Source organism: Apteryx mantelli, chromosome 4 (assembly GCF_036417845.1).
Source record: "Apteryx mantelli isolate bAptMan1 chromosome 4, bAptMan1.hap1, whole genome shotgun sequence".
In the NCBI taxonomy this organism is placed as follows: Eukaryota; Metazoa; Chordata; class Aves; order Apterygiformes; family Apterygidae; genus Apteryx; species Apteryx mantelli.
Genome location: NC_089981.1, coordinates 40713840 through 40740858, shown reverse-complemented (window position 1 = coordinate 40740858; position 27019 = coordinate 40713840). Strand labels below are relative to the sequence as shown.

The 27019-nt window shown below is 40.6% G+C and overlaps 1 protein-coding gene across 6 annotated transcripts; it reads left to right on the top strand.

Moving 5' to 3' along the window:
- The first annotated feature begins 2685 nt into the window (after positions 1-2685).
- TRAF6 (TNF receptor associated factor 6) lies at positions 2686-25107 on the top strand. 6 transcript variants are annotated; one of them, XR_010884136.1, is made up of 8 exons: positions 2686-2721; positions 10075-10401; positions 16145-16295; positions 16881-17039; positions 17966-18037; positions 19346-19423; positions 20312-21374; positions 23056-25107. XR_010884136.1 is itself a non-coding variant. In XM_067296304.1 (7 exons), exons 2-7 carry the CDS (start codon positions 10106-10108, stop codon positions 21191-21193), a joined length of 1638 nt encoding a protein of 545 aa, XP_067152405.1. In that variant the 5' UTR covers positions 2686-2721; positions 10075-10105; the 3' UTR covers positions 21194-25107. The 6 variants fall into 6 exon arrangements, 1 of the variants encoding a protein (XP_067152405.1); XR_010884135.1 differs by having other exon boundaries at positions 22802-25107; XR_010884139.1 differs by having other exon boundaries at positions 20312-23132; positions 24124-25107.
- Positions 25108-27019: the final 1912 nt, after the last annotated feature.

Here is a 27019-nt window from a genome sequence, read left to right as displayed (position 1 = left end):
AATGCACGGTGAATGCAAACCAAGTTCAGGGCCAAACCCTGATATCCTTGCTCAAACTGAAACTTTGACTCGGGCAAAATCCCAGTGTGTAGGAGTAGTAACAACTGAATGTGAGTGTCAGCATAAGGTGGAACAGAAAGCATAGACGTTATTCTCAGGTTAAGACAGCTGAGGCCAAGCATCCCATGACTGAAGTATTTATTGACCTCTGAGAGCATGTGATGGCTCCTGAACCCAGTTCTTCTGCTGTCCCTGTGTTGCCTGGACTTCCTAACAACCTGATTATATTTACTATTCACTCACTAGCATTTGGAGAGACCTTTATAAAAACATCTCAGATCAGGCTGCAATAGCAGATATCAATCAAAATCACTCTCTCTGCAGTCACGTACCACTTTCCTCCCTTATCTTGAAACAGCAGATGCAGTTCACTGACAATATGCATTGTTTGGTTTGAGGGATTTGGGGCTCTTTGAGAAGTAGTTTAGCAAATTTCTCCCTCTGAGGTGCTTATTCAAAACTTCACCCAGGTGGCTGGCTACTTGCCCCATTTCCCAGGAGCCAGAGCTCCCGTGCAAACAAGCCAGCACTATATCGGCAGCGCCTGATTATCAAAGGAGCCACTTGAGTGTAAGTAAGCATAGTCAAAGGCTTTACTTCCAAACACCCAGGAAATCACCTTGAAGAATTATTATCTTCTAGGGATACCACAAGCAAGTAAAGGTTTTAATTGATCTCAGATTGCTACAGCTTCAGCTGTGCCTTATGTCCATAAGAGCATAATTGCCCAACAGTTTGAGCAGCGCAGATCCACTGCTGGAATTTGTTTTCCCATGCAACTGGCACCACCAAGTGGAAAAAAGCTTTTCTGCATTATTTTATGTTACAATGCGGGCATTAATACATATGACTATGGGCCTAAGCTTCCCATAAACCATGAAGATTTGGAAACTACACTGAAGAAAGTCATTTCATTAAGATTTGCAATAAGCTCCCCTGATAAGTTCCTTGGATTCCCAATCAAAATAACCTGGACATCAATGCTCTGACTACCTTACAGATTGTTACAAAAATAGTATTTTTCAGCCATGGAGAAGTCTCTAGCTAAGGGTATCTGGTTTACAAAGCTATGTAAGGATAAATGATTTTTACAGATTTTTTTTTCATTTTACAGATAACAAAAGGAACATACAAACAGTTCATCCATTCAGCAGGAGAAAAAGGATAGCTGTGAAACTCAGACAGTTGGCGAGAAGAGTCCACAAAGTATTAAATTTATGCATGATTCTTAATACAGCTATTTCTTTACTGTGGCACTATGGAGCCCTAGCCAAGGATCCCTTGTCTGCTGCTGTGATTTCTGCCTCTCTGCTCTAGCTTCCTCACAGACAGAAGTATATAATGCCTCATTTGGACGTACTCATCTCCTCTCTATATGCAGAAGGCTCGGATGTATTCTGGCAGCTTCACTACATCTGACTGATGCTTTCTGTATTGCCTTGCATGTGCTAGGTACCACTAAAGAGTAATCTAGTAACCAAAGTGTTACCTGGTCTGACCGAGACAGGGCGAAGGTTTGAAATCACAGGGGAAAACATGCAATGGCCCAGTGAGCTGCAGAGGGATGCAGATGCGTGAGCCGAGAGCTGCAGCAGTAATGCCATTGATCTGCTTCGTTAGGCTGATTGGACGTAAACGACTACCCGATACGCAGACAAGAGACCATTTGGTAACCCTCCTGGAATAACAGCTCAGAATATTTGCAGTCTGCTAAAATCAATAGGAGTTATGATCCAAAGGGTATTTTATATACGCGGCTCGATCATTTCATTCACGGGCAAATTCAGCTCTGGTGTAAAAGCAAGAGCAAGTTTACTGAGATCGGGGGAGTCGTGTCCTGCTGTTTGCAGCGCGACCGAGTTTGGTCCTCCGTTCGCCTAGCCCCCCTCTTGCCACAGATAGGCAAATACTTAAAAAAACCCTGACAATCAAAAAACGCAGGGATCCTCGATTGTTTGTTACCCATCAAATGAAGCAAGACACGTTAGCGCGAGACTGCTGCCAAGAAAGCTCACCGATACAAACAGCCAAGTTCCCGGGGGCATTTTTACGGAAACGAAGCCAGGCCTGCGCTCGCACTGTCCCGTTTCCTCACTTCCCTAAAACCGCCCGCTGTTGCAAGCTACGGGGGAGCCGGAGCCAGCGCCCGCGCTTGCCGGCGGCCCGGGGCGCCGCGGCACCCCTCGCGGCGGCGCAAGGCCCGCCCGCGCAAGGCCCGCCCGCGCAAGGCCCGCCCGCGCAGCACCGCTGCCGCCGCCCCGGGGAAGCGCTCGCCGCTCCCTGTGCTCCAGCCTCGTGCGCGCCCGCACACTACGTTTCCCGACAAGAAGACCGAGGCAGCGAAGGTGTCCGCAACAAAGACTTGAGCGAGAAGTTCGGGCATTCCCAAATATATTCTGTTTTCCTTTTCGGCACCAGGGCTGCCTTCCCCGCTGGGACAGTTCTCCCCAATAAAACGGTCTGCAGGATAGTTCTGCCCGGGAGGTTCCCCCCGGCAGGGACGCGCGGCGCCGCCGCCCCCGCCGCGCCGGCAGGGGGCGCTGCCGCCGCCGCGCCGTCTCCAGCGCGCCGCCGCCGCCGCTCCGTCCCGCCGCCGCCGCCCCGCCGCGCAGGAGGCGGAAGTGGCGGCGGGCGGCGAGCGGCGGGGCCGCGGGGCCGGCGGTGAGTGCGGGGCGGCGGCGGGGGGGCCGCGGGGCCCGGCCGCCCTGGGGCCGCCCTGGAGCCGCCGGGGAGGGCGGGGAGGGGCCGGGCCGGGCCGGGCCGGGCCAGAGCTGCCCCGAAACCGAAAGCGCCTCGGGGGCCCGGGAGCCGCGCGGCGCTGCCCCAAACGGCCCCGCGGCGCTCCGGGGGGGTCGGGCACGCTGGGCCCTTCCAGGCTGGGGTGGAAACCTCGGCTGTAGGTGAGAGGGAGACGCTGCTGCTGCTGCTGCTGCTGCGGGACACCCCCCTCCCAGCGACACGGGGCAGCGGGAGGAGCGGGAGGGCAGCAGAGGTCCTGGCAGCTGCTTTGACGCGGTCCCCGGCGCGCGTTAGCCTGCGTGCGCCGCTCTGTGAGCACCTGCGATAAGCGGCCTCGCCTGTGCGCGGTGGGGAAGGCCCGCAAAGCTAGTCCCGCTGCTGTCGGGGGGAGAGAAAGTCACAAACATGCTTATCGCAGCACTTGGACTGTTTTCGTGGCAGGCATCACTTCGGGTGCAATCCTGCTGCACTTTCCATGTTTCCTTCCGCTTTTCGTAGCAGCTGAAGATCTGTGGAGCTCAGTCAGGTGCTGTTGAAGGCAAACAGCTAAAGCAATATTGCTATCTATTTTAAAATGAGCAACTATATTTAAAAAGGAAAACCGACACATTAGATACTTACGCTGCTGGACCTTCAGAATTAAAAAAAAAAAGTCAGAAGATGAACATGCTTTTTCTTCACTTGTTGAGCTTCCATGAATATAGTATGTCAGGAAAAGTAACTTCTTGTAGCAATTGTGTGCTGCTCAGATAAGCAAATATATTAAAAAAAAATTTAGATCAGGGCTGTGATCATACAAGATGCTGGGTGTCATGCATGTCAAAGAGAAAATAAAAGTGAGTGTAAGGTAAAGAAAAAAGGAGAAATAAATCAGTTGTTTTGGAAAGTGTGCTTAGTTCACTATTTATTTTCCCAGGGTGTCAAATTATTTTACTAATGCCTGGTATAAACTGACTGCTTGTTGAGACAGGCAGTAACTAAATCCAGTCAAGAGACTGTGTCTTGCTTTACTGAAATGACATTTGTCCATTGCTATAGTGCTTTTCTGATGGCAGAGCAGAGCCACCACGGTTTTTATCAAGTTCCAGCTTTGACTCTTGTCTTGCAAATGCCTGTGCGCCCAAATTGGCTGTGTGTCTAGTTCTGCTGAAATCAGTACATCAAGTTTGAGTCACCCTGTGTCTGAGGAAGGCTCCCTGCCTCTGTCTGAACTGCTTTCTGTCCTAATGATTGCTTTGTCCCCACTATGGCAGCACCTTAAATTCTCAGCAGATCTACTGAGGAGTGCGGAAAGGCACAATGTGCCTAAGTGTTCTCAGTTTACTCAGGGAGAGCACAGGCACGCCGTGCAAAAGCCTCTGCCAAAGTAGAGAAGAGAGGATTGTTCTTCTCGCTAATAGCACTTGCTTTGTATTTGCTGACTGAACAGTTTTTAATGAAATGTTTCTAGAAGTTTAACTGAGTTGCAAAAAGGTTTGGGCTTTATTTTTTTTTAGCAAGGAAAAACTTCATGGAATATTTTGATGTTAAGCAGAATATATAGCACTTCCAATGCTCAATACAATTAAAGTTGTTCTGACATACTTAAGTGGAACTTAAAAGGGATAAAATATATACATAACTGGGAATATGCCACCATCTAGTCTCGTAAGTAACACTTAAGCATACAAATGCGTACGTGATAAAAGACTGACAGCATGCTCTCCAAGCAAACAGTAAATTCTTATTTAAAGTCTTTGGGGTCACATGTAAAACTATTAATTATAGTGGTTAGCTAACAGATGTGGAAGTCTTAACAGTTACTGCATTAAAAAAAGTTAATAGCTCAACAAAGTGTTTGAAACGTGCTTGTAGGCTTTTACAAGAAAACAGAATTTGGTTTTTTTGCAATTATGAATTCTGCTTGAATCGCCTATTGCATTTGCTTGTCTAGCCCTTTGATAACTTTGAAATGAAAGTATTTTATACATATTAATTAACATGAACTTGCATCACTTTATGTGTTCTCCCCAGATGGGGCCAAGCTGATGATGCAAATGCCCCTGGGCATGGTGCTTATCAGATGTCAGTAGACTATTGATTAATGTGCTTGGGAATAAGCACTGCAAGGTTGCTTCATAAACAGATCATCCAAAGTCGCTCCACTGGTCTGTCAGTCTCATGACCCAGAAATCTGTATGTGCAAAAATGTTCCTAATGAGGCAGGAGAAGGAAAATGAAAAGTTTTGCCAGTTTTGCTGTTACTGTGGCATTGAAGACATTGCCCCCTGCTGGCTCTGTGCAGCCAGACTGAAAGTTTAATCAGGAACTTAAATAAGGACAGGGATTTGGAGCAGTCTTTTGTATTGATTTTCTTATTTATATGGCTACTCAGTATGAATTTTATTAGAAATAGATAATGTGGAAATCAATTGTATTTAATATTACCAATTGTTATTCAAAAAGTTCTGTTTTATAGTAACTAATGTACTCTGTATGGTGTTCCTTCAACTTTGCCAAATGCATAAAAATATCATTTCGTATTTCAGTGTAAACAGAACACAATGTGTACTCCTAGCCCTTTCCTGTTATTTTAATTAAAGTGTAACTCCCCAGATGGTCAGAAGATATCTTCTGGAACCAGTAATCGGTTTTTGATTTAGAAAAGATTCTGGATTAATACTATGACTCTTAGGTGGAGCATGAAAATCTGTAAAAGTCTCATCTAAACTTCATTATACTATGAGACTTTACAAGCTGGAGTGTGGACTTCCACTGCACACAGTAATTTAAAATATGGATGGTTTTTTAGTGAGAGTCTGGTTTGAAATTGTTTTTTGTGAATCATGAGGTACATTATTCTTGCAGGAGTTTGCTGTTCTGGCCTCACTGTGATATCACAGATTAACCTAATCACTTTGTAATGCAACACAGTAAATAGTGTCATAGCACAGGCTACTTGCTGAAGAAATGTTTTATTATGGTTTGACCTTAAAAGTCGGAGGAGGAGTATGGAAGCTCCATGTAGTCTTAACTGTGTCCTGTCTGGTTTTTGAATGTGAAGGTTTGATCCTTAGAGATGGAGCGTTCCAGGTTCCTGCAGAATAAATGATGATCAAATACTGACCGTTACCATTTGGCTTGGAAAGCACCTTCCTTTCTGCTGTCAAACAATACAAAGCTGCTGCCTCGGGAGGAGGCAGCAGCCTTTGGGGGCCCCAGGACTCTGGGAGAGGAATGGGAGCCCCGTATGTGCAAGCTAACACCCTCTGTCTGGCTACTCAGCCACTCGGGTGGCACTTCCTAGCTCAAGGAAAGGGCAGTTCAGGTGCATAAGCAAACTTAATTTTCAGGCCTGCTCTGCCTGAGAAACTTTACAGTACCAAAGGGGAAAATCACCATGTAATGCTCCGGTTTAATTTCAGGTTTCCTTGAATTGAAGGCTGTTTGGTTTGATGTTGTCCAAACATAAAAAGTCACAGAACAGGCTACTGAAGTGTTTAATGTATCACACCACCAGTGTCAAAAAAATGGATAAATTCTAAAGCCTCTGCCATAGTAAGATGTTATAAATTAATATTTGCAGATAGATATACTTGTGTTTGTCTAGACCAATTTTGTTCAGCACAGACTAAGAGGAAAAAATGTTATCAGTAGGAAGAAAAACTGATGTGGTTTTCAGGGGATGTTTGTTAAGTTTTACTTCACTGGTAATCTGTTTTGTAATCAAAAAGAAAGTGTAGCAAGTTGACATGAAATTTGGGATATACAAAACCCAAACAGGTTTTATTCTTAAATCCACCCTCTTCTAGCCTGAAAATATTTTAAATTCCTGGGGAGAAGAACATGTAAAACTGCTCCAGTAGGCTCACAGATTGCCTGCTCTGCCTGGGTCTGCTCCACCTGCCTCAAGGGAAAGGCCTGTCATCTACATTAAAATTACACTCTTCTGTAGTTAGTTTTGCTGTAGCTCTGCTCTGTACATGAAGATTGAATCTGTGCTTCTACTCCTGGAGGAAAAAAAAATAAATGCAACAAGAACCAGAAAATGCCTACTAAAATAATTACAACTTGTGAGTGAATCTTTTTAAGCTATGGTGGAGTAATCAGGCATTGGTTATTAGTCTGAGTAACAGCATTGTAGATTTTGATTTGGAAACGTGTGCCTTGCCCTGCACTGATAAATATGTTTGAGGGGAAGAGAATTTCCCTCATAGATAAGGTGAAATAGAGCTGAGTAGTAGGAGGAATCCTATTACAAATTCCATTTAAAATGTGAGCAGAGTTCAAAATCTGTCTCTTAATCATCTTGCTTAAATTGCATCTTTGTCCCTGAATTTCCCTATCTATGAAGAGGAGACAGTGATACTTGCACTCATTTTTGTGAACCCATTGCTTACATGCAGACAAAAAGCTCCATGTGAGAGTGGAGTGCATCACTGAATAAGGGGATTTTTGCATGAGACTGGGATGCTGACTGGTTGCACTGACTCAATCATTAAAATGAGTCTGGTATATGATTTTTGTTTCCGTAAACTGAATGTACATAGCTGCCTCCTGTCTGTAGGAACAATTTAAATGGGGAAAGAGAGCACCGCTTGCACAGCACTTAAATCTGCAGAGTGTTTAGCTATTAAGATTATACTGAGTCAGATCCTGTTTTCTTCCTTATAAGAATAATATTTCAAATAGGATTTTTTTTTCTATAAGGAGCCCAAGGGAAGAGACTTGTAATCAGTGCACTTTGCAATTAACATGACAGCTGAATTTGGGGAAAGCTATGATATTTTCCTCCTTGCTACTTCCTGAATTCCTTTGTGCCATTGCTAATGGGATACATATTTCTCTTTCTTAGTCTCACTAAGTAGCCCCTTGTGGCATAGAATAACGTGAATTTTTCAGGCCTGGATTGGCCTGTGCGTTCTGGTATCCTGCATACCAACATTCTTACTCTGTTGGCCCAAATTGAGTTCCTGTGATTTTTCACAAAATATAGCCTGTGGATTAATCAACATCTGCAGCTGCTGTCAGATAAAAATTATGTTAGTTTAATCATGGAAACAGTTTTTTCTCTGGAGAAAGAAGACCCACCCATGGCAATCTCAAAAATTTTTCTTTTACAGAGCATCTTTCTAAATATTTCTGTCTCTTGATTCTTCTGTTTCCATTCTAAGTAATTTTGGGGGCTGCTCAGTTCCATGGGTCTAAGTTCATAGTTCTTGAATTGTGCTTCAAGCAACTGCTGAGAAGTTATTTGGTGTTTAGTTTGTATTGCTGTTGTATTTAGAAGCCTTGATTATAAAGCCTACTGTGCGAGATAACGTGTAGGGATAATGTAAGGGAGACAGAGAAAAGGAACAGAAGTAAACTTTACTCCTTGGATAAAGTTCCAGACAGCTCCGCTCTAGAATTATTTCTGTATAAAGTAAGCGTTGCTGACTGCTTCAATACAACCCCAAATTATCAAACTGTGGGTTGTGACTCTGCATCTCAATGGTATTTGTTAGCAACACAACTCTTCAGATATTTCTCATACCTTTGCATACCTCCACAAAATGCAAAGTTACATATTTACACCATACAATAAAAGTTCTGTTTTGATTCTAGCTCTAACTGGCCTAAGTATAGTAACTTTGCCTGTTTTTTGTTTGGTAGATCTACTTTTTTTCTGGTTAGCTAGAAAAACAAAATTACCTCAAACATGCATGGGCAGTATTGCTATAATTAAAGTTGTTTAGACCACCTGAAGGTGATCTAAAGTGCATTTCTGTAGTTATGCGTGTGTTCAAGTGTATTTCCAGTAGATATTAGTTGAGGCTTTGCATGATCAACATTTCTGTTGATTTAATCTGCAGGTATCTTACATTGAATAGCCAAATAAAACTACCTACATATCATCCTCCTGTTTGTGAGCATTTTGTTAAAATGACTTGTTATGTTAGAGTTCTGATAAAGGAAAAAGAAGGTCAGTTCCCTGAGGCTGTGATCACCTTAACTCTTCCTCCTCCAGCTCTGCGCCCCCTCCCTGCCCCCCTTGCTGCAAGTTGCAGGTAGTAATGTTGCAGGGCAACAACCCTTACAGTTCAATTCTTGATTAATCTTCTTCCAGTTAATTCTTGATTAGTTTTCCCGCTGTCTGTGCAAAAGATCAAATCTGAGCTTGGTGGGCACCTAGTTTTGCGTGCCTGACTTTGTAACCCTAGTCAGCTCATAGTACCTTGCACTTTGCCTCTGGATGGTCTCTGTGTTTCAGAGTAGTGTCATTTATAGAAAACTAAAACTGACCACAAGAGGACTCAGCTAAGAAAATGTTTATGATAATGACAAAATTGTTGTTTAAACTTTTCTTTACAGTTTCCTCATTCTGTGTAGAAACATTAGTTTTGGGATACCAGCATTTATTCATTTCACAGGTATGAGTTCAACCTGCTTTGTAAGCAATATTTTAAAAACTGGCTTTGCTATGTCATTCACTCCTCTTCAGGGAACTGTGACTTTTGTGTTCTGTTCTTACAGTCATGACCCCTGTCCTCCCTCCCAACTATACTGAAAGAAAGACAGGAGAGCAAGAAAGTCATTTGCCTACTATTAGTTTGTGGATAGCTTTCTGAGCTGTAGAAATATTACCTTTCTCTCTGACTCAATTCAAAATCCTATTGACAGTTTTAATATGTTATCAGCATTGCCATATATTTGAATTGCATTTACAGCACAGTGTCTACTTGTTTGGCTATCTGGATTTGCATTTTATTTGGGGGCTTGCACCTAAACTGGTGTTATCAAATAACTTAAAACCTATACCACAAATCCCTCTATACAAAAAAATGTTAAATAACATCTATTCATTGCAAGGAAAATATGAAATTGAGCTATTTTCATCCAATAAAACTTGGCTTTGTACAGCATTTTTCGTGCAAATTGTCTTTGAATGCTTTAGAAGTAAATAATATTGAAAGGGGAAAGAGGCATTTTGAGTAAACATAGCCAGGAAAGAGAATATTCCTCAATTTACAGAAATTAGGTAGTCAGATGAAGGAGATTACAGAAAGGTGTGTATGTTTGTGTTAGAACTCGGTGACAGGATGCGGTGCTCTCTCCTATGTATCACAAGATATGTAAAAAGATATATAACAGAGAAACTGGGACAAAACAAAACCAGTGATCTTGAGTAGAACCATATCTGCAGAAGGTGCTATGTTCCAGTGTGTCTGGTCAGAAATAGAAATGACTTGTTCTTGATTGGAAAGCAAGATCTTAGAATATTTGAAATTAATGTTTCTTTTTGTCATCTTGCAGAGCATTTCTGAGTGATACTTGATTAGCTACTATGAGCCTGCTACATAGTGATAACAGTTGTGGAGCCCGAGACCTGGAAAGTGGCTGCTGTGCAGCCATGGCCAGTGCCTGCAGTGTTGGAGCAAAAGAAGATAGTGTAAGCGTCAACAGTGGGGCTGGAAATCCTCCAAGCTCTTTCACAGAGGAAACTCAAGGATATGATGTGGAGTTTGATCCGCCCTTGGAAAGTAAATATGAATGTCCAATCTGTTTGATGGCTCTTCGGGAAGCAGTGCAGACACCATGTGGACACCGCTTTTGCAAAGGCTGCATTGTCAAATCAATAAGGTAAAGGAAAATTTGTGGAAATTGCTTTTAAGAAGAAATTCACTTGCCAAAGTAAGACAGTTTAAAGGCAATGTAAACTGAATAGAACTTGTTAAGGTGCACATCAGTGAATGGTGATGCTGCTCCTTCAATTTATAATTCATTAAAGATGCTGTCTAATAAACACCATGTATAGCCAAAATATCATGAGTTTTAATAAAACAGTAATATCTGTCTCTTTGCCAGACTTACTTTGGCCAAGTGTCTACCTGAAAATAAGTATGTTAGTGTTCTTTCTTAAAAACTTGTTTAAGAAGAAATAAGTTGTTTTATCTAAGGGATTAAAAGCAAATTCATAAAAGAATCCTTTTGGAACAGCATACTGTGGAATCTTCCTATGAAGATCCTAAAAAGCAAGCTCTTGACACAGTGGAGGTTGCAAGAGCATTAGATATTTTGCCATTTATACAAACTCACCCAGGTTATGAGTATAAAATTTTGACTGAGCAAACCTTAAATTAAAAAATAATAATCTGGTAGCCAAATCCTCCAAATGAATTCCATCTTCAAGCCAGGATTGTAAAAGCTGACCTTTCTTTATGATTGCTTCTTTCAGTAACCACAGACAACAAGGTTTCTTGCTGCAGATGCAGCAATTTCTGCTTTCTGTTCTCCCCTAGCAATCGCCTGCTTGCTCGCTGGGCTGAAGGAAAGAAAATAGCTTTATGTAAAAGCTACTTAGGTGGCACTCAGGGGAGTGGGAGTGAGATATGGAAGACAAGAGGAGGCTGAGCTGCTAAAAGTGAATGGTTGAAAGAGGGAGGAAGGTTCAGTGGCAGGTGGAATGTGCTCCCCTCAAACTGGAATACAGTAGTCATCGTCTCACTCGTGTCAGCAAGGACTGGAACACATTGACAGGTTAGATATTATGCTGTAGGACTTTTCTCCTTAGCGTAAGCTGGATTTTGTCTTATCAATTACTCCCTTGGCTCAAATGTCATGGTTCTTTGGTATGAATCTAAAGACTGAATTCTGTGTGAGGCCCTCATAATGAAATTGGTTGGTTTGTTTGTTTTCTTTTTTAAATACTCCTACTGTGCTGCATTTATAAGATCATTGAAGTCCTTAGAGCTCTGAAGCTGCATACTTAAATCAGAAAATGCCAGCATTAGTTAATTTCCATCCTTACTTTTCACACCTTTGAGCATAAGATCATGAAATTGTCTTCAGCACTGCCTTGTAACATTGTTTTCCCTAGGCACTTTTTTTTTTAGCATGCAGAATGGACAGTGTTTTCTTGATGGTTTTCCATTCCATTTATCTGTAGTTCTATTAGATTTCCATTTACCCGTAGTTCAGCATTTGTAGCTCACATAAATTAATTGCATGCTGGCAAATGTGTTCTCTGAATGTAGTATTTTGTGGTTTTGTGGGCTTCTTTGTAGCTTCTGTCATTGTTGTATCTGATGCTGATAATGTTTCTTCATGGCATCCCTTTTAGATCAAGAAGGAAAGTGTTAGAGCTGGGTACAGAAAGATGAACTTGATTTTACGTTCCCTACTTCTGACAGCAAAAGAGTGGGTTATTCTCCTCTCTAGGAAATGCAAAACTTTATTGCATTTGTTTGCAAGCACAGTTCTTGTTGACATTAATTTAATCAATATTTTTAAGAAAAGAGTGCAAGTTGGTTATCCAGAAAATGTAGAACATTTTGCCTGTGAAAAGTGACTGTCCCATGGATCTGCTGAGGAAGCTGAGACATGCTCAGAACTCCACTAACTGTACCAGGAGATCACCCTTTTTTCCCCCCTCATTCACGACATTACTACTTCTGCAACAAATAAGTCAGGCCTTGCCCAATTGCATTGCTTAGTGGAATTCAAGTCAGCTCAGTGCACAGAATAAGACAAAAGCAATACTAAACCTGTCAGCTATGACTGTGTGTTTCCTGTTGCTTAGGCACAAGCAGCTTAGGCTAAGGCTTCACTTTCTAGCCTTTGTTTCACACGTTCCAACCTAAATTCTTTCAAGAGGTTATTGGACAGAATATTATGTGCTTGTAAGCATAGAAGTAGGTTTTTTGTACTAATGAAGGCCGTTAAATTTGGAAGTCCCTAATTACTGTCTCTGAGCTTGCAGTATTTCTTGGCAATAGCAATTTTTATCTGCTTCTTTAACTTGGGAATTTGTGGAAGAAAGAAAAAATAAGAAATCTTTAAACCTTCCCATGAGAGCATGATGTCTATAAATCCTGAAGGTAAATTAGTCAGTGCATAACTATGTTGAGTTTTAGAAATGTCTAGTTACCAATCACTTCAAAGAAGACCAAATTCCTAGCTTTAAAAGGGGATGGGGATAATAACTAAACTTAAGATTACCAGCAAAGGGTCCCTTGTTTCCAGCCTTTCATAACCTTAGTATCTACGGTGATACTGTTTTCCAGTCCTTCTGCTTCTGTTGGTGAGCTGCAAAATTATGCTCATGAGTTAGAATTTACCACAGTACTTAGTGAGGAACTACAGTAAGTCTGTGCTGAGAACATAACATATCTCATAGCAGGTAGAAAAGCTTCCTTCTTAAACCTCAGGCATGGGAAATGGTTTCTCTTCCCTTTTAAATTAACAGAGCATTTGCAGGTCTGTAAACAGTGTTAATAACCAGAAGCTCTTATTTGTGTTACACCCTTTCCTCTTTTTACTTCACTTCTTTCTTTGGATAGTATTAACTATTTTAGTGAATACTGAACCAGGTGGCAGGGTTTTTTTTTTCCATCTTGGAGACTATAGAACATCACTGTGATATTTCAGATGTTTAATTAATAGCAGATATTTTGCCTCATTCCCCACTGAAATCAGTCTTTGGAGTGCAGTTTGAGTGAGTGCTTGTGAAAGTAGAGCAGAGTGCTTAAAGTGCCAGACTCCTCTAAGTGGAAGGGCTGAACTGGATGCTTAATGGGGATACGTGGGTTGGGCTGTTAATTTGGGGTATGTAGTGTCTATAGTACAATATTGATTGATGTCATTGAGAAGCTTGTGCAGAAATAAAATGAGAATGGAGAATGATTTTTGCATTGTTAAGTATTATTTGTTTATTAAGGGATTGTCACAGCCTTTGTTCGATCAAGAAAAAAATTGCTTCTGTTTTTCTTCCTCATTTCCCCACTGTCTGCTCTGAGTGAACACCAAGACTGAGGAATTTAAATGATAACAAGGTGGACAAGTAATTGTTGAGTAATTGTTCAGCCTTCTTGTGGCTTAGGCACACAGTTGTATTGGCTGTAATTGTCCGTGCTGAAGAAGATGTGCCTGCAACTAGGAAGATATTTTTTTAAAAGCTTTTAATTGCCAAAAAAGCTTTTTAAGCTTAGATCTTGTCACAGGACATGATTAGTCCAGATGGACTTGATCACAGTAAATGATTGCTTCTCAGAAAGCCTTGGCATCTTTTTAAGTAAAGCTGTCTTAAGTACTGTAAAGCTCGATCAGTCACAGTAGCAAAGATGCTTGCCTACCTAAGTAACTGCAAGTAATAGTTTACAAATATTACTGTCCACAAAATATTTCGTTGGAAATTTTAGAACTAAGTTCAGATGCAGTAGCTAACTAAATTTCTCTCTAGTCTTTCTTCTCCTGTGTCTTATGTCAAAGCTAACTTAGGGCTTGTAGCAGGGCTTACCAAATGTCAGACCCTTCTTCATCAGATGAGCAGGGTTATGAGCTGACAAGGGGCAGCCGGGAGAGCCTTGGATGCGAGCAGGTCATCAGACAACCTGCAGGACTGCAGTTAAGCTGTATGCCTGCTGTTTTGCTTCTAGGTTAAACCACTCAGTTGCTAAAAACATGGGACAGACTTCTTCAAAGAGGATTATTCTGGCTTTGCTTTTCATATCTATAATTAAATTGCCAGTGGAATTACATGAATATTCATTGTATTTCATAGTATGTTATCATTGTTTCACAGGTACCATTGAGGGTGGCACAGCTCACCCTGATGAATAATTCCAGCATAGGAAAGCGTCCACTGAGGAGTAACAACCTGCAATGTAAATTAGAGCTGAAGTGCATGAACTCAGTTCTGTGATGGGGAAATTTATAGCATCTTCTTTGTAGTTAGATCTAAGCGGCCTTAAGCATTCCTGTTTTAACCCCAGACTGCTAGTCATTTAAACTGGGGATCCAGTTATCATTATTTAAAATTAATCTATTGTTGGCTATTATTAAACGTAGTTACCTTTTGCACGTTGAAGTAAGGCTGCTGTCTCACCAGCAGGCATACTGAACTATCCATAAACTTCACTAAATAGGATATTTGTAACCAAATTGTACTGTAACAGCTGGTTTCCTGTAGTTTGCCTGTGACTTGGGGGAAGGTTTCTGGGTTGTGGCAAAGATCAGCACGCTACTGAGGGAGCTACAAGATGAAATGGTGCGCTAACATTTTCTTTTTTCCATTTGTTTAGGAGAGCGACTCTCAGACTTGTGGCAAACTAGCTCTTAAGAGCAAAACCCTGGAAAGGAAGTTCATTGTCTCTTTCTGAAGTCTAACGTTTCCCCCCACTTCCTCTCGCAGCGTTGCTAATAAAGTAGTTGCTGACCAATTATTTCCTTGTCCAACAGAGAACACAAATTCCCTCCTGTCCTCTGCAGCCCACTAGGTTCTGCTTCTCTTCACCCTTGCAAGCAGAAACAATGATCTGGCCTTTGATCTTTGCACTGCAAATGCTCTCTGACTTTTTTTCCAGCTCATGTATTTTTCCATATTATTGCTATTTTCCATTAGTACTGTAGCTCAGAGACTTTGATCCCTCATGCACCTTAACTATATTATTTAGTTGTGTATGTTGACTTACTGCTTTCAGAAATGAGCTAATATGGGGTAATATTTTTTTAAGGAAAATTTGGGGAGGGTCCCCTTTTGCTTCCACTTCTGACGATTATCATGTTTTAGCACAGGCTGACAGAACTTGACGAAGTGCCACATGCTGTCACTTCCCCTGTGTGAGCTGCATGCACCTAGGCTTCACCATCAGATTCCAGACTTTCACCAGTTAGCATTGAACGTCCAGTCAATTTGCTGTTGAGATGGTATCAGATACTATACCAGATCCCGTACCCAGTGCCATTTCATAGTTTTAATGTCACCTTCTTAGTAATTCTTGCTGTGCAGAAATACACAGATTGAAGTGCGGGCCAACTGGTCCAATGGTTTTAAAACAGAGACAGGAAAATGGGCTATACAGAAAGTTCTGTCAAATAGATGAAATGAATCTGGAAAAGAGAAGACTTCTCTGCCTTCTCTCTCTGGTACGAATGGCTTGACTGTTGTAACAAAATAAGATGTTTATAAAGTGCAAAAGAAAGAGAAGGTCCAAGAATCTTTAAAGGACTGTTTCACTGATGTTTGAGCTGTGTGAAGTATTTGCAGAAATAGGACCCTAAGTTCTCAGCTTCTCTATATCCTCCTCAAGTTTATTCCAGAGTATCCAGCAGGGCATTTGTCCAATTAGAAACTACTAAATTAGAACAGTACTGCAATCACAATAGTAGCGCTTCAAGTGAAATTTGTATATTGGCAATTTCTCTGATTTACTTTGTATAATTTCTGGTAATTGCTGCATACATGCCATTATTTTCAAAGACTGTCTTCATGTGTTATAAATTGGCCACAAATGTCTTGATAGTATAAAATTATTTTAAATTAAGGGCAAAGAAAATTTGGAATCTCTTTTTCCTTGTCTCCATCTTTTTCTTTTCTGCGTTGTAGAGATGCCGGTCATAAATGTCCAGTAGACAATGAAATTCTGCTTGAAAATCAACTTTTTCCTGACAACTTCGCTAAACGGGAAATCCTTTCATTAATGGTGAGGTGTCCCAACAAGGGCTGCTCTATGAAGATGGAGTTGAGGCATTTGGAGGTGAGAATTAGTTTTGAAAATACAGAACCCTGTTTTCTTAGGCAAGTAAAAATTCAAAGTAACTTAATACAGGTGGTCATACCTGATACCTGTTTATGCTGATTCAATATATTGTTCATTCAAGCCTATAACTGTTTGTTTTTTAAGAAGAGTGTAACTGTAGTTAGGTCATTCTCAAGTGAACATCATAGCACATGAAAAATTATATTAATACAGCTTGGTCTTTAGGATCATTCTTGTTTGCCTTTTCATCAACTTTATCTGTACTGCACACGGGTTCCCTAAAGTCAGTTTAATATTCCCTCAAAGTAGTCAGATATATTAGATGAAATAATTATTTGTTTTGGAAAATAATACACTGTTATAAGGGCAATCATACAGCTGAATTTACCTGAGGGCATTGTTAAAGCTCTGATTAAGGTCCTCATCTTAGTAATGGGACACTGACAGGCCATTAGTTAGTAAAGTCACCATGAGGATTGCTTGCATGAAGGAAAGATTCCAAGTTGTTTATGTTCCCCTTGGACAGCTGAGAGTCTAGTACCTGTCTGCAGTGTCAAATTGCCTTCTTTTGCCCATGTTCAGGATCACCAGCTGCAGTGCAATTTCTCCACTGTGGAGTGCCCACAGTGCCAAGGATCCTTCCAGAAGAACCACCTAAAAGAGCACATGACACAGGAGTGTCCGAGGCGTCAAGTCTGTTGTCCAAACTGTGCCACATCTATGGCTTATGAAGATAAAGAGGTACTTAAGCAAGAGCGTCTTTCATCTCCTTTCATGTGTTTTTGCTTGTAAATGCAACATCAGTTTAAAAAAAAAAAGTTTTTTTGTCTAGCAGAACTTTCCATGCTGCACAGGTGAGAAGCTGTGAATTCCAGGATGTTTGTTTAGGACAGTAGAAATTTGGGGAGAGGACTCTGCTTAGACACACTACTCGGAAACCCTGTGGTGTCCAAAGGCTTGGTGTAAGAACCATTGATTTTTGGCCTGATCATCAGAGAGGGCAATATCTACTCCCAAAATAACAGAACAGTATCCTGCTTTTACAGTTTGTTCTGCCTCTCTGTGGGCAGAAAGAATGTGTAGAGAGATGCATCTTAAGGGGGGAATCTGCTAACACACAAGACAAGGATCACTTCTGAATTCTTCCTGTAGTTCTGTGTTTCTACCTGGGTGATGCTGGGCACAGCCCGTTCCCTTTTTAGCTTCCATTTGTTTCTCCATAAATGGGTGTGTTTTATCTCAAGGACTCTTAAGTTTATTGTAAGTATATGGTATCATATTTGTGAATTGTCAATGATACCTCATACATTCCAGCAATACGAGAAAAAAATCATTTAATACATTTCCATTGGAACTGAATGTGCACTTCAGAAATGTCTAGCTAAATTCAGACTCCTTTGGAACATAAGAGCTTTAGGAAGTAAAATTTCTGCATCTTTATGAATTTCTCATATGCAACCGGGAAAAAACAAGAGGTATAGGAAACATGCTGTTCAGGGTAAGGAGATTGTCTTTTTTTTCCACAGTTAAATTCAGCAAAATGCAAAATTTGAAACTTAAATAAAAATTGATCATCTCAGCAGAGATTATCAGCATTCTTTTAAGTTATCCATAGGTAACATTATTAATTCTTTATTTCCTTTCTTTTTCTCTGTTTGATAATTAAGCTTCACGACCAAACCTGTCCACTAGCCAACGTGTTTTGTGAATATTGCAATACAGTGCTCATCAGAGAGCAGGTAAGAGGCAGCCTTCCTCTGGGCCTTATTTGAGTCAGATGTTTTGTGTCCACATTGCTTCTTTAAGGTCAGATTAAACTTGAAGAAACAGTTCATCCACTAGCAAACAAACCATGCTCTGTCTCTCATGCACACTCTTGCTCTCTGTTGCTCGTTCTTGCTCACTGTCGCTCTCTGTTGCTCGTTCTTGCTCACTGTCGCTCTCTGTTGCTCGTTCTTGCTCACTGTCGCTCTCTGTTGCTCGTTCTTGCTCACTGTCGCTCTCTGTTGCTCGTTCTTGCTCACTGTCGCTCTCGCGTGCTTCTTCGCATGCTCGTTCGCACTTGTCCTTTGGCACACACGCGTGTTCTCTCTCACGTTCACTCACCCTCGTGCTCACCCTCATTCTCGCTCGCTCTTTCTCGGGCTCGCTCACGCTCCCTCGCGTGCCCTCCCTTGCCTTCGCACGCGTTCTCATGCCCACCCTCATGTTCGCGCACTCTCTTGTGCGCGCTCTCGTGCTCGGTCTCTCGTGCACGCATGTGCTCTGTCATGCTCTCTCTCATGTTCGCGCACTGTCTCTCACATGCACGCTTTCCTTCTTGCGCTCTCATTCCCTCCCTTTCTCATTCCTTGTTCTCTCTCATGGTTGCTCACTCTCTCACACACGCTCATGCACTCTCGTTCACGCACATTCTCGTTCACGCACATTCTCGTTCACGCACATTCTCGTTCACGCACATTCTCGTTCACGCTTTTTTGGGATGGGATGGCAGTCAAGCTAATGACCTGGGTTAGGATAAAGAATGATTTTGTGAAATTGGAGAACTAGTCTGAAAAAACAGGGCTGAGTTCAGTAAAGACAAAGGCAAAAACAGAGCAGTGAGATAACTGGGTCTGGAAAACATGGGCCTTTAGAAATATTGAAGTAACTTGGGCTTTTGAGGGAAGAGGATAGTTAATAGAGACAACTATTTTTAAGTATATGAAAATAGGGCTACAGACAGGAAGGAGATGAACTGTGATCTAGCTTGAGGGTAAGCTAGAAACAAAAGGCTTATATTACAGCAAGAAAGCCTGGATATTTGCTGATCCCTAATGTGAGACCAAAGGCAATGAAGTGCTAGAGTATATGCAAGGAGGATGTCAAATTATTTTCATTAGCTGACCTTTTTGTTCAAAACTGCCATATGTCTTTGAGAAATGATACAGGAATAAACTGATCTGACTTCAGATGCCTATTCAGTGTCCATGTAGCGCTATTCTTTTAAGATGTTATAAGAGAATACTCTTGATGGAAAAATTAACTTCACGACTGCTCTGTTCTAGATGCCTAACCATTATGATAATGATTGTCCTACTGCCCCCGTACCATGTTTTTACAGCGCCTTTGGGTGTCCTGAAAAGGTAAGCCTTTTATCAGAATCATTAATTGCAGATTTCTGCATTTTTAAGAGATGTTCCTATTGTTGTCTCATTCACAAATCACTATTTGGACTGGTGGGTGGGTGGTTTTTTGTGTGATTGGTTGGTTTGGGGGGGTTTTGTTTGTTTTTTTTTAATTCTAAAACACTCCTGTTGGCCTGATACAGTGCTTTCCAAAAGCCCTTCTCAAATTTAAAAAATTCTTTGTGGATGATTAGTTCGATGTACTAATTTTGGTAATCTGTGAGTGTATTCTCAGCTTTCATGCCAATAAAGTAGCTTCTTCTAACATCTCTTGTAAAGTTGCGACCAAACATGGCTGTTGGAGTTCAGTGAAGGAAACTTGAGAATGCTCTAACTTTGATTAAATTATAAAATTATTTTATTTGGATGTTCTTCATTGTAGTTGTGCAATAACTCTTTCTAAGAGTGAATTTTTTTGTTCATCCTTTCCCCTACAGTTCTCATAAGCCTTTATATTTGGTACTCTGGAGTCATTTCAGCAGTTCAGTGAAGGGAATACAGTGCTGATTTAGGATACAGAACAAATACTAAATATGTTTATCACTGAAGGAATCCTAGCACTTTTTCACCATGCGATTATTCCGAGTTAAACAGTAATTGCCTACTGGAATTTGCACTTTTTTTTTCATTTGTCAGTTTGTTTCATTTGGCGATCTTAAACTTGGCGCCTTCCATTGGTAAAATGCTACTTTGTCACATTGTCTGTCCTTGATTCACAATCCAGTTTTTCTCCCATAATAGAAGTGAGAAACAAACAGTAGTTTAGTTTTCTTTGGAGCCAATTTTAAGTTGTTATTGCAGATAATGTTTCATATGTTCCTAATGCCACATCTCATTAAATTCTAGATGCAGAGGAATGAACTGGCACGACATATGCAAGAGTTCACTCAGGTTCACATGAGAATGATGGCTCAGAGTTTTCAAAATATCAGTGTTACTGCTACGAATCCTGTACCCTATATCAACGGCCTACCCTTTGAGCCTACCCTCTTCTCCCACGTCTCACATGCCACATATGATTGTAATCCAGAAGTCGAAAACTTCAAAGAAACTATTCAGCAGTTGGAGGGTCGTCTGGTAAGACAAGATCACCAAATCAGAGAACTGATTGCTAAAATGGAGACTCAGAATACTCACATGGTAGAACTCAAACGTACTATCCGAAATTTGGAGGGAAAAATTACTGAAATGGAGGCGCAACAATGTAATGGTATTTATATCTGGAAGATTGAGAACTTCAGTGGACTTCAGAAAGCCCAGGAAGAAGAGCGACCTGTTGTGATGCACAGTCCTGGCTTCTATACTGGAAAACCTGGCTACAAGCTGTGTTTGCGCCTGCATATCCAATTACCAAATGCTCAGCGTTGTGCTAACTTTATATCTCTGTTTGTCCACACTATGCAAGGAGAATATGACAGCCATCTGCCTTGGCCTTTCCAAGGCACAATACGACTTTCTATTTTGGATCAGTCAGAAGGACCTGAAAGGCAGAATCATGAAGAAGTAATGGAAGCCAAGCCAGAGTTGCTAGCCTTCCAGAGACCAACAATTCACCGCAATCCAAAAGGTTTTGGTTATGTGACTTTCATGCACCTGCAAACCTTGAAGCAAAGAACCTTTGTAAAGGATGATACTCTTCTGGTGCGCTGTGAGGTCCTAACACGTCTAGACTTAAACAGTCTTCGCAGAGAAGGATTTCAGGCTCGCAGTACTGATGGGGCTGTTTAACCTGAAAGTCTTGACCAAGGGAATGGAGCCACTGGTCATGTTCTTCAGCCACGGATTACAAGCACGCTTCCTGGTTTATATAGACTGAATGTGTAAAGATCATAAGATTCAGTGTCTGAATCAGTGTCACTCTGCAAGCTAACATAGTTGATCTTCACCTGAATAGAACTTGATGTCGCTGGTACACAATACTTTTTTTCTCTGGGGTCATGTGTTTAAATATTACTTATCATTCTCTCTTAATGTAGTAAGCTACTTCTGTAGCAAGCTAACTAAATGAAGTGTTGTTAATAATCAAAGCTTAATTGCCTGCAGAAGAATCCTGTTGAAGTACCTGGACATCTCTGCTTGGTGAAACAAAAGTCATATCAGAAAAGACTTGTGAACCTTTGTGCCTCACTGCCTTGGTATAGATGTACCTGTGCTGTAGCAGGGAAATAGCTAAATAAATAATGCTGAGGGTTTGGGGGTTTTTTGTTTTGTTTTACAGAACTCGGGGAAGATTTGCCTTGGGGTTGAGATGGTGTCTATATTGACTCATCAAGAATTTTGAATTGGCTGTGCTTCTCTTGAAATCTTAAATCAGATTAAGGCTTTGCCAACATCACCTAAAGTGAGATATGCTGTGACTCTTCTCTCCTGTGAAGTTAGCTTCAGGAAGTTGCATGTTGATGTAGAATTGATATTAGAATTTCTGAAAGACATGTGGTAGTGTTGTGGAGAAGGCTAAATGACTCTGAGTTGAGTTCACTGAAGAAACATGTAAGGTGGTCTTAAAGCACCCCCCAAATTCTCTTCATTTGACCAATCTTTTTGTAAGTGTGTATTCCAGGCCAACAATATCAATCAGTGTTGGTAGAGAGATTGTTTAGCATTAGAACAGGATACTTCTGGGCTGGTAGGACCTCCTCCTAGTGCTAGACATTTTTCAGGTTATGAGCGGATACATGAGCAAAGGTATGTACTAACTAGACGAGGTGTTCCAGAGTTTTTTTTGGTTTTTTTAACCGTTAATCAAATCTGAATTTGCACCAAAACTGAACTTGTGACCTAAAATTGCATCTGTTCAAGTGATTCCATGGTGTTCTGGGGACATACAGTGGTCTCCTGTTAATTCTCAGTGGACAGCTGACCATATCAACATCCAAGAGTCATGGGTATTTCTCTGTGCCATTAGATAATAGGAGTTGGGCCACCCTCAACATTTTGGAGGGGAAGAAAAGCCTTCCAATTAGTGTGAGGGAAAGATTGCAATCCTATTTGTTCTCTAGAAGAAAATTCTGGCTTTCATACTGGCCCATTTACCAAACACTAGATTTGCTGTTTAAAGAATTCATGAGCTTCCTAAAATTGCATATATTACTGTTTTCTATACTAAGTGTATGCTATATAAATTAGCTTTGACCAGTCAAAGCTGAGTAGTTGAAGTTCAGTGGTGCTAACATAAGTTTTTAATGTATCATGGTGCTGGTAAAGTTCTGAATTTTGTCTTTAAAAAAAGGGGGGGGGAGAGAATTGTTCATCCCATAACTTAAGTACACAGTCAGATACAGAAGAAAGAACTAAGCCATACATAAGCATATGTTCTCTATTATTTCTCCAAACTAGTGAAACAACCTAAAGACGTAAGACACTGCAACTGAAAAGATACTGAAAGCATCCTGGGTATTTAACCCCTCCCTAAGCAATCCAGAAAGCATCATCAGTCAGGAAAGTGCATATTTAATACATAGAAGGCCAATGAAAGAGCACTATAATATATTGATTTGGGGGTTCTCTGCTTACCTGCATGAGATCAAAAATTTCAAGATGCAATATACCACTTTTTCATCATATCCAGCTGAATAAAGTTTATTTTGCAGATGGAGCCTATTAATTGAAGAGGGATTATGTTCAATGGAGTATTGCCACTACTGAAACCTGAACTTCCTGGCTAATGGTAAATGCAGACGGTCTCATTGACTTATTTAGTCAGTTTTATTTAGACTAAGTCTGTGCATTTAGAGGACAGGTGAGCTTATATTACTCAAAATATAAAAAGATCATGCTTTAAAACTATGTCTTTTAAAATCTCTTAAGTAGTTTGTTACATGGAATAGCCTCAACCTATTAGCTGAACTGTTTGGGTGTGTCTTCAGTTACAGCATTCGTAGTAGTTAAACCATTCTTAACCAAGGGCTTTTAATGTATGTAACAGTGCCCAGGTCTAGTAAATACAGAAGGCAGTTCTTGACACTGTACCTTAGTTCTGCAGTCTTTTTCAGGCTGATAGTTCTCTGTTTTTTGTTTTGTTTTGTTTTTCCCAAGATGTTAAGACTACTGAGGTTCTCTTTTATCCAGGAGAAAGGTAGGAAAAAGATTTGTAATTTGAGAGCTTCTTCCTGTCTAAGTTCCTTCCTCAACCTCAGTGATATTAACAAAAATGCTCTTAGTCTGTGTTCTAAGAGTTTGTAACCAAGATCCACTAAGTGCATTAATACTTTCCTTTGGAAGTTTTGCATCATGAACCTTCAAGTACAAGAAGCTGAATTTTTGATTTGAGCGTTACATTAGTTCTGATGGAATTCTCGCTTGGGAGGAAGCTCGGTTTGGTGACAGGTTTAGGGGTTTAAGTGAATCAGGTTAATATTGTACAATAGCACAATCCAATAGGAAATAGAAAGCTAGTGCATGTATAATACTGTATTGACCACAGTAATATGAATGCTTTAGTCACTGCTGCTACTTTACTAGTTTTGTATCTTACTATTACCAGGAAAAACTCTGAATGATGCCAAATCACTATAATGCCAGAGTTTTACATGAAAAACTTTCATAGCTAATTTGCTAAATATCAGTTAAAACTTTTCTGTTTTGACAAATTGTAAATGTTAATGAAAGGTTTATTCATCTTGTTGTTCAACTCTCCTCTTTCTCCCCCCGCCTTCCAGACTACTCTTTCTTTTAACTGCAGTTCCAGAGCTTTCTCTTACAAATATCATTTCCAGCTAATGGAAGAACTTACGAGTCTAGATTGTTACCATCTCAGATGTAGTCCTGCTAGCCTTTATTCGAACTTTAAGGCTAGCACTAGAAGGTTCAGTTCCTGTGTGAAAATACACTTCCAGTGAAGCAGCCTCTTTTTTTTCCTGCCTTCCTCCAATCTGATCTCTTCTTTTGAGAAATCATTATACTATGGTGGATTGAGGTATAACGACAAGAAATACTTGAATGGAAGCAGAAGAGTATGCAGCCTTGAGAATTTTCTCTAAAACAAATCTGGAGTAATACGGGGATTGAACCAGTTTCATTTTTTCAGGAATAGAGTGCTTTAGCTCTGTAACTGTTAATGCTTTGCTGCATTATTGGTTCTCAAGGTGTTTTAGAAGGTGGCTTAGCTTCTTTTATCTTTCATATTTCTAATCTTGAACATATTTAAAGTCAGACACTCTTAGTATATGTATTTGCAAAGCTGCTACGGCACAAATTTTCCAAGTATAATATATTGCAAAAGTGTTTTCTTTTTGCCTCTGAATGTCTCCCCCTGCAGGGCAGGGAAAATTATTTTACTAAAAATGTTGGTGTGTCATGTATATGTGGGAACTCAGATACATAAGATGTATAGACTTGTTTTCTAGGTGGTCTCATGATAGGCCTGGTCATGTTTGCCATCAAGGGGTTAAACTTGCTAATGAAACAAAATTAGAATGGCCTTCCTATTATTATTTAGTGACACTTTCTCATCAAATATGTTGATGGCTGATGCAAAAGTTATTCTGGGGTTGCTGTTAAAGGTTTGCGTTGGTTGCATTTGAACAGAATGGAAGTGCTCCTGTTCTCTGGGAAGTATCAATAGATTGTTTAATATATTTTGTAATTAATGCACAGCTATATTTCTGACAGGATTTTGAAAAATAAACTAATTACACTGTGTAGTGTATGTATGTTGCATCTTTATTCATATCAGGGGCTGTTCAGAAAGATTAACTACTACAGGACCTGCCCAGTAATTTCTCAGTCTTGTGGGTTTCAGAGTTGGCCGTTTTATACTGAAGGAGATCATGTATCATATAGCAGTCAAACACTATCAAGATTAAAAACTGTAGTTTATTAACAGGTAGTGTTAGCTTTATTCATTACCAGGAGAAGACAAAGCTAGTGTAATTGATAATAAATTAAGTATTCTTGTGACAATGCTGTCATTCAAGATGCAGCTCTGAAAAACACCCCACATATTGTCACCTATCATCTGGCCACATCCTGCTTGCTTATTATGTTGGTCACAAAAGCAACTATTTGTTGAAACTTTTTGCAAGAGGCTCGGATCGGAAATCAGCAGGAGTTTGAGTTCCTCTCTCAAAAGACATGCTTGCTTCATGGCAGTCTGCTAATTTATCTCAGCCACAGTGTTCTTCTGGATTTGTTTTTAACAGCATTGGAGGGAAGAGGAATCTAAAAGTGTATAATTTTGAAGACCTTTAAATACCACCAGATTTCCTGAGAATTTGATGTTAATTATGACTTTATCTTTCATGGAGGAAATTGGTCCTAATACCTTCCTTTGATAATGGATAGGGAAGCATGGTCAGACAACAGAATCTGTTGTGTTAATCTATTTTTAATCCTCCATTTTTAATGTTCCATACTCCTAAGTGCATTAAAATGTTCCTTTGATGAGACGAAAGACAAGCAATTGCCTTTTTTCAAGCAAGAAAAAATAGGCACATGCAGCTGCACCTGTGAATAGAAAGTCAACATGCAGAAATACAAGATGCCAGCAATTAAAAGTATGCCCATGTCTATATAAATACAAATATGTGAACATAGGTCTTATGTACCCATAAGTTTCTGTTAAGTATTGACCCCACTAATAGACCTGATGGTCTACTAGTGAAACAACAACAATGGACCAGAATTTTCTGACTAAATATCTTTTGGATAAATGCCAGTTCATTTCAAGAGACTTGAACCGGGACTTTGCTCCCAGAAAAGCAATAGCCATGTACTAAAGGTGTTCATCTGGAAAGAGAAAACTCCATATGCAATTCCTTGCTATAATATCCCCAGTGAGTACATTCAGTGCTAGACTTTACCTGGTGTGTGCTGCAGCTCTCGTTCAGCGTCTTTGTCTATTATTTAGCCTGTTCCAAGACACTTGCAAAAGTCAAGAAAACATAGCCTTACTGAGTTAGCTCAGATGAGGGTTGGGAGTGCTGTTATCATGTGCAAAAAATAAACAGCAATAGAACTGGAGGTTAATGGACCAGACACAAGGGGTAGGGAAACTAGGCCTGTCTGGATGAAATGAGTAAAATGGCTGATGAATTGTGTCTGTTGTTCCTTTTGGGGAGGGAAAAAAACCCAAAATACAACAGCAAAAAACACCCCGCTCCCCCCACACTGTTCACCAAGGAAATGGTTACACTTGCAGGAAGACTGGCTGAAGGAAGCCCACTTCACTGTCACCACTGCCTCACCCTCTTCGGTTTCCCACCACTGAGCCTTTGTCTGCTTCATCTTAGAGGGATGGCTGGCCTGGGCACTGAGGGGACCCTGGTGACTCCACAGCCCTCACAGGCTCTGACAGGCTTAGATTCTGAAATTTTGTCTTCCAGGTCACTGTGGCCTTCATGTCTTTTTCCTTTCCTGGTTTTAATTTCTTTTTGTCAAACTTCTCACTTATTTGCTAAAATTAATTACATGTCTATGACCACAGAGGCACCTATTTACTGTAAGCTTGTCATGTCTCATAATGTCTGAGGACTTTGTGCTATTTCTGCTGTCTTCTGCAGTTTGCAAATAAGGATTAAAAAAAAAAAAAAAACCCCACAGACAGAACTGTGTTTG